The sequence below is a fragment of the Haliotis asinina genome, chromosome 3 (assembly GCF_037392515.1).
Source record: "Haliotis asinina isolate JCU_RB_2024 chromosome 3, JCU_Hal_asi_v2, whole genome shotgun sequence".
Lineage (NCBI taxonomy): Eukaryota > Metazoa > Mollusca > Gastropoda > Lepetellida > Haliotidae > Haliotis > Haliotis asinina.
In genome coordinates, this window is record NC_090282.1 from 34,481,077 (window position 1) to 34,489,222 (window position 8,146).

General features: G+C 41.7%; 1 protein-coding gene across 2 annotated transcripts; it reads right to left on the reverse strand.

The window, feature by feature from the left end:
• Positions 1-211: 211 nt before the first annotated feature.
• Positions 212-5,484, reverse strand: LOC137277870 (14-3-3 protein beta/alpha-like). 2 transcript variants are annotated; one of them, XM_067809843.1, is made up of 6 exons: positions 5,173-5,484; positions 3,237-3,475; positions 2,882-3,005; positions 1,964-2,127; positions 1,260-1,355; positions 212-525 (listed from the first exon to the last, which is right to left on the reverse strand). In XM_067809843.1, the coding sequence occupies exons 1-6, from the start codon at positions 5,297-5,299 to the stop codon at positions 508-510; spliced, it is 768 nt and encodes a 255-aa protein (XP_067665944.1). In that variant the 5' UTR covers positions 5,300-5,484; the 3' UTR covers positions 212-507. The 2 variants fall into 2 exon arrangements, with proteins under 2 accessions (XP_067665944.1, XP_067665945.1); XM_067809844.1 differs by lacking the exon at positions 1,260-1,355 and having other exon boundaries at positions 443-525; positions 5,173-5,363.
• Positions 5,485-8,146: the final 2,662 nt, after the last annotated feature.

Sequence of the window (8,146 nt, forward strand, 5' to 3'; positions counted from 1 at the left end):
GTACGGTGATTCATTGCAAGATGATGCGTAAGCGAAAAGTATATAATCCACATCGACATTAACAAGATTAGACAAGACCTGAACCAATCACCGGCCTGTTGTAAATGCATACCCATGTACATCACGCATCAGAGGTTAAAGTAATCAATATTCAATACTCTCGTATATTTGTTCCGTATGGTTGAGTGAGGAAGGAGAAAACAACCGATAATGGCATTTTTAAATTGTTTTTTAATTGTTTGACATATTTAAACAAACCAGAGTCCGTGGTTATCAAACAGCCAATAAATAGGTGATCAGGTACCCAACATGATACGTGTTATGTAAAAATGATCTGAAAAATATCAAGAAATTGTAATGTAAAATGACTGAGGATGAATATATGATGAAGATCAGTTTTTTAAGTGAAGGCGAGAAAACACTCAGACTTGTAGCACTTGAAGACACGTCCTATGTTTTGTTGGACATCACTTTCAGTTTCTTGCTCACACTATGCGGTTGTCCCATCTATTCAGACGTCCAGGACTGAAATGAGATTCAATAAAGGATATTGTTTTGTCCTAGTAGGCATGGTATAGATGCTCTGTAGTGAGCAAATCAATGTGGTTTTAAGCCGCTTTTAGCAATATTCCAGCAATATCACGGCTTAACATTTTTCTTCAACAAACATGTACATTACATTACACGTTACATTAACACCAACGTAAAATTGGCAAAGGCGAGTTGCGATGATGAAATAGGTCGAACCGATCTTGTCACTAGACATCAAACGCTACAATCTAAGTGGGAATTTAATTTAGCGTGCTGACCAACCCAAGTTCCAAATAACCTTCAAGGATTTAAACCGACTGCTTAAACCAATGATAATAGAAAACTTGCATGCCTTGGTGACGCAACGCTGTTCAGCGACTTACAGCACCATCAACAACCAGGTGACCCACGCCCGCCATTATCTACAAAGGTACTAGTGGCAGTATATGTACCTGTATAAGCATTAGTCATATCTACAAACTTCACTGATGCTGACGGACCCATAAGCAGGAACCCACGCATGTCGTAAAAGGCGACTAACGGCATCGCTTGCTTCGCTGACATGGTTCACAAATGTCACATCCAAGTTGTGAATATTGATGTTTTTGTTGTTGATCACTGGATTGTGAGGTCTAGACATGATTATTTACAGACCGCCGACACATAGCCCGAATATTGCTCAGTGCGGCGTCAAACAACAACCAGACAAACGATTGATGCTGACCAACCTTAACATTGTTCTTGATAACTTGTATGATGCGTAAGCTCTCTTCCCATGTCTCCTTGTCCGCGATGTCGCTGTTCTCCTCCGCCAGTTCCACTCCCTGGTCAGCAAATCATAGGATTGTAAAGTTTAGCGTGTATTTTACATAAACTGAACAACACACTGAACTTGTATTTGCGGAGCACTCTTATTCTGATATCCTTGATATCAATAGAGACAGTTATCTCAAAGCCGGCCCTCGCTCTAGTGGTGGCAACGATGAGTCTGAAAATATCGATTTCCTTAACAGCGCTGTAACTTAAATTTCAGTTTATTCAACGAATGGTACACCATTTACTGTTGTTTAGGTGCAGGGGTTGTTGCACGGCCTCAGTCACTGTAATGGGTAGACAAACGAAACACATGAGACTCATATTAAGTGAGTGAGTATTGCACTCAGCAATATTCCAGCTATATGGCGGCGGTCTGTAAATAATCGAACCTGGACCAGACAATCCAGTGATCACCAAGATTTGCGCAATTGGGAACCGATGACATGTGTCAACCAACTCAGTCCCGTTATTCACCTCTTACAAGCATAGTCACACATGTAAGTCATAAAGGTCACCGTGTCCAGTGAACGACTGTGTTATATCGTTTATTATATAGTTTTACAGATGCTAGAGACTTTTCCATACTGACAAGAATAGATTACAGACTTAGATATACCCTGTTCCCGATGTTGCAGGCCTTCTCTCTACTGTCCAGAATAGTGTAGTAGAACAGAGATATGTTGAGAACGAGACCTAGTCTGTTGGGATGGCTAGGCAGCAGTTCCTTCATGGCGAGCTCCATAGCCTGCTGGTACGCGGTGGTGGCGGCAGTCACAGACACTGAAGGGGGAAGGGTCAAGGGTTCCTATAATGGACTGTATTAGTATACTAATCAGTAAATCGCCTGTACATGAAACAACGATTTGCTTTGTAACAACGCTGAGGCAGGATGTTCAGTATTCGCGAACACTTTGTGTCATGATTTTGTGATGATATATCGAGTCATGGCCATGATTTGGTCGGATCTGCATGATCAACTCTGCTTGTGACAGGGATGTCTGTTAATCACGGAAAGGGTTAAAGTTTGCTGCTGTTTATTCACAGAAACAACCAAATTTCGGAAACGGAAAACACGTTTTAAAATTGCATAAATGTGATCAGATTTGTTCCGAAAACCAAAGCTCGTGCTTCATAATGAACGAGAGATCAAAAAGTATTATTTAGCCATACTTTTCGGTCTTTAGAAGGGTTTTGTTTGAACGCGAATAACTGTTTGACGGAATCTGATTTTATAACAAGAAGTGAGTACAGAAAATGAATTACTACTTCAAAATGCTTCTCTGACACTTTTGACCTGCTTAACCTGAAAAGGACATTAAGGAATAAATAAAATCTAAAACAAAATATTTCATCCTACTCAATGAAAGATAGTTAACCGTTTCAGTATTATTTATATGTACCATTTCCCGAGGACCAAAATATTACACCGTCCACTCCTTTCAAGATCATATCTTGAACAATAAAAATCTGAAAGTTACTTCAATGGGAAATGCGTGTGTTGTAATGAATGTATGAACATTATAACGAGCGTAACCTGTCCTCTTCTCTCCAGTCGTTATTTCAGCGATATACCGAGGGTAGTCTCCCTTTAATTTGAGAAGTAGGACTCTGGTATCGGGAGAGGTAGCTGTTTCCAGGAGGTACTTATCCAGCAGTGTCTGAAAGATATCATTGTTAGTATAGCATAGTTTCTGATTCATAGACTCAGCCAGTGTTTGTGACAGGTGTTTGTAAGGATATGCTATGCTTAAAGAACACTCAGTCAATACATGCATTTAGATAATCAGCTGAACCTAATCACCGTAATATTGTTCATGTACGACATGACAAGTGATTACTTTTTTTAAACCAAAGTGCGTATTTTCCTCAGTATATAATGAGTAAATCACCAGAAGGTCTTCGCAAATGTTTGTGATCTCCTTTTCTAGTACATCCATGTATTCCTGGGCGAGTTCTCTCTTGACACCAGTTCCTGTGTTGTCTCTATCCTTCTTGGCTTCAGCACTCTGGCCTCGTGTGCCCGCTTTCACCTCTGTGCCCTGGTTTACTATGTCGTTCATCACCCGCCACGATGACCTTCGTTCCCCCACGGCGTTCTTAAAGGCCACCGACAGCAGGTCCAGGGCACCTTGTTCAATAGGTCATTTCACTTAAATTAGGATTGGGATGGGTTGATGGTTTTATTGACATCCCCTTCCCATAATTTTGCAACATAATTTCAAATATAATTACATGTAAAACATTGTTCACCATCGCCCCTTGTATATGAGCATATGAGTGCACAACTGATGACCCCCCACCTCCCAAGAACAAAATGTATGACCCCTAGCCATAAATTATGGACGGTCCCCTATAATTTTATGGTACAGGAAATAATCATCCACCCTAAAATTACAGGCGTGTTTATTTTAAAGACGGATTTGTTTTTATTCTTTTTCCATCGCTTGGATAATGCACTAAAACGGCGTTAGATTGAACTGACATACCATATGATAGGTCAATAACTACTTGCATCTAAGCCATGAAGCATACAAGTCCGACCTGCAACAGGTGTCGGTTGTCGTGTGGTTTGATCACATGGTGAGTGAATCATTCTTTAGAGCATCACATGTCTGTAGCAAATCAATAGCTCGCAGTTTCTGCATGCGATGATTTCTCGGTTCATATGCACTAAGTTAGAGGACTTGAGATTGAAATGTCAATGAAACCCAAAGGTCACTTTGCTCTGGCTAGTAGTGGAAGCTACCGTCTCAAGGGACGAATAGATGGAAATTGCACGGTCGAACAATCCGGCATGTTATTACACTCTGCGGTCGGCAATTTTTGTATCAAAGATCCAATGCAGTTGCTTCTCTTAACTGACGCTGTACTATCTACTTGCGCGTTAATCGGTACCCCATGGACTCACGTGACCTCTGAACATATATATTATGTGGAACTATAGCCTGGCTAAGTGAGTGTTACAAGAAGGGCAGAGTGTGAGTTGGGCGTCCTCACACATACCAACTAAACAGCAAAATGAGGACTCAGTCGAGCTGAGTTTCTCATCGTTTTGAAGACTATTGTTAGACTAGTGTAGAATTTGTATACTGCCCCCCCCCCCCCCCCCCATCAGAATGAATGTGTGTGTCCGTGCGCGCGTGCGTGTATGCGTGCTAGGGTAGGTGTGTGCGTGTGCGGACATGTGTAGGCTGGTGGACGGATATGTTTACGTACCTTCCAGTGGTACTCATTATACAGGATGCGTGAGTGAGTGAGTGAGTGAGTGAGTGAGTGAGTGAGTCTAGCTTTACGCCGCTTGTAGCTATATTCCAGCAATATCACTTGGGAGCATCGGAAATAGGCTTGACTGTACCCACTGACTAAACCCAATGAATTCTCACTTTCAAATGCATATTTATGATACTTTGTACGGATCAGTCTGCAACCAAACAAGTTATACACATTGCGTTGCAAATATGTATCTATGTGCTGCCAACATGTGTTGTGAGAATATACGGTAACCATGCATAATGAATACATTATCATGAAGATATGCCCAGCAGTAGATGTACAGAAACACATGGCACAAAATCACGTTCGCGTTAAGGTGAACTATAGAAAAGTTTCAGACACACGCAGAAGAGCCACTAAATCCTGCTATGATTTGCCCACCCTTGTTTTGTACAGAGCAGATATAAACACATAAACAACGCAAACGGTAAAACCAACTCGTCTGGCCACAAGAAGCAGTTACCTCAGACAACTACTCTGGCACTTTCAGCGCCTGATTAAACACTAAGAGTAAGTGTTATCGACTTACAAGTAATACAGAAAGAGACTTACCATGTTTTTCAAGATAATCGGGATAGTTTTGCACTAAGCATTTCACATATTCCATCATCTCATCAAACCTCTCCCCTTGTTCTGCTAACTGAATCCGCGCCAACATCCTTTCCGGACTTTCAGCCATGATGTGTGATTTTGTCCCAACTACTCTATAATTTATAATTGTCGTGAGCTTTCATCTAATAAATGTTGTATGAACCCTTCCTTGTGAGATACCACCCGCGCCTAGACAGACATATGGTCAGGCTGGAACCTGAAAGGTTACTTATGTTGTTGTACCAAACATCCTTTAGAACACCAACTGCTCATGGCGGGAACACGGTCGTTCATGCATGCAGTTCCTCCTTGTATTTCCTGAGTCTTCTTTTCCAATCGATAGTTTACTTGCTGTTTTACAGGTATCGATAACTGATTAATAAATTAATAGGTTGACGGGTACATTGTTCTTACCTTTCTATTCAAACAATTTCAAAATATCGATCTCGTGTGTCAGAAGGAGGGATGGATGATATGGTGTTCTTTCAGCTACGTCAACAGAGTTTGTTTTGTTACAGTGAGTCTTCCTCTCTGTAACACCACAAGGAGACCTGTGACGATCCGAGGTGGAATAGGTCTTCAGCAAGATATGCTTGCCATGAAAGGCTAACCTGATCGGGTGGTCAGACTCGCTGACGTGGTTGACACATGTCATCGGTTTCCAATTGCGCAGATCGATGCTCATGCTGTTGGTCACTAGATTGTATGGTCCAGCCTCGATTATTTACAGACCGCCGCCATATAGCTGAAAAAATAAACTCACCCACTCAGTGGGAGGAGAACAAGTAGATTAATGATCCTAGGCACCTCGCGCCGCTTCCTAGTAGGACTACTTGTTCGAAGAGTCTCACAGAAACGTTCTCATTTGCAAACTACATCATGTTTCTTTGTTGGGCTGTTTCTAGCTCAGAATAAGCTGGATTTAAAGACGTTTTGAAAAAAATGTCCTTTAAACCCCATCGTTCTGGCATAATCTGAGAGAAGAGCCAAAAGTCATACGTCTTTGACTATTAAACCATGAAGCAAGCTTATTGTTCTAACATAAGATTTGCAATGAAGTAGATCTGGGATTCGAACTGACAATAACCATTTCCTGCCAAAACCAAGACATGTACAGTTCATTTCACCGACCATCAGATAATAAATAACTGATCGGTTTAAAGAACATTCAAGAACCTCTCTAATTTGTAGCACAAACCACATTATGATAGAGATACACTTGCACGCTGTGGTCGACTCAACCTAGTTCATGTACTATTACTGCCGTATCGATCTTGTAATATTAAAATATGCGTCTGTCTCCTTGGGAGATAGTTGACAGAAACTGGTAGTCCGGTAAACGCGTCCGTGGATAAATGACCCATTTGCACAAATTGATGTAGACGACACGCGGCTGATGGATAGCGCCAAACGGAACTGCTCGGAAAGACAACTGACACATGCCGGAACGGGGCGGCATTCCAGCAGAAACAACACTAAAAGAGCGTTAAGATTACTTCGTACATAACATCAACTTTAGGACACTTCCGCTTCACTCTTCTTTTGACTTAGCATTCACTCATCTGCTCACTCTGAACAGTTCTCCAACATCATGTCAGATTCAGCAAATCGGAGATACCTCTGGCTTTGCGGATATCCTGACACATGTATGTTCCTATCTTGTCATTTGGCAGTGTCAGATGCCCGATCTGTCTCTGAGTAACCCGATATTTGAAACGCAAGCGTATCTCAACTTTTGTCACGTTTGTCTACCTCACTCGACAACGGACACGTGTGTCCGCCTCACCTGGCACTTGAAACATGTATCTCTGTCACCCACTACTTGAAACATGTGTCTATCTCACCCGACACTTGACACGAGTGTCTACCTCACCTGACACTTGGCACATGTGTCTCTAGCCACTACTTGAAACATGTGTCCACCTCACCCGACATTTGACATGTGTGTCTATCTCACCCACTACCTGGAACATATGTCTCTCTCACCCACTACTTGAAACATGTGTCTACCTCATCCTACTGTTATGCCCTGTTATCTCTCTCTAATATATGCGATTTCTAACTGGTGTATGTGTCTATGTAACCTGTTAGGGACAATTTGAGGGCATTAGTCACTATAAAGATAATACTTTATATTTGTTTGAAAGCTTGACGGAGCTATAAAAAATAGTTCGTAGGATGGTCGAGGTCACTGTCTAGGTCGTGACTGAGCTGGGCTAACTAGTAGATAGGTAAATACAAAGAAATGTAAATAGGGTGTTTCCTTTTTGCGTCTTCAGATGATATCATCCAGTAGTTACAAAGCTTTAGTTTTGCAAAGAAGTGAAGCAAGAGGGGAAAACGTGACATGGACAAATCAACTCCATGTATACATAGTACCTATTAAGTGCCGCTTACGTATTACATGTGTTCTGCTTGCAAATACTATTATTACGTCTTGCTATATAACCCCCCAACACACACACACACACACACACATACCTCCCCCCGCCGTCAAATTGCTAGAGTATTGTTAAAAGTGGCGTAAACCATATTCACTCACTCACTCACTCTTGAGTTTGGTGACTGGCTATTCCTTCTCTAAACATCTTCGACACAATGGTATATGAATGTCTCTAAACCCAGCTCTACGCCATGAAGGGAAAAAGCGTTACGTTAACTGCAATCTGGCGTCCGATTTGGAGGTGACCACTGGATGCGGATAGGTATTCAAATAGCTAATTCGTTCACTCCTGACGCCAAAGTGTCAAGGTTGATTCCCACAAGAGGTGCTCATACCGTGATACTCCTGAAATGCTGCTAAAAACACTATACTCATCTACCCACTATAACGTTCCACGTTTGCAGTTTCCCAGTGCCCGAGGTAGAATATATATCTCTCTTGTGTCAGTCTGAAACAAGACGAGTTGTGACAAATGAAACAGTCAAGACATTA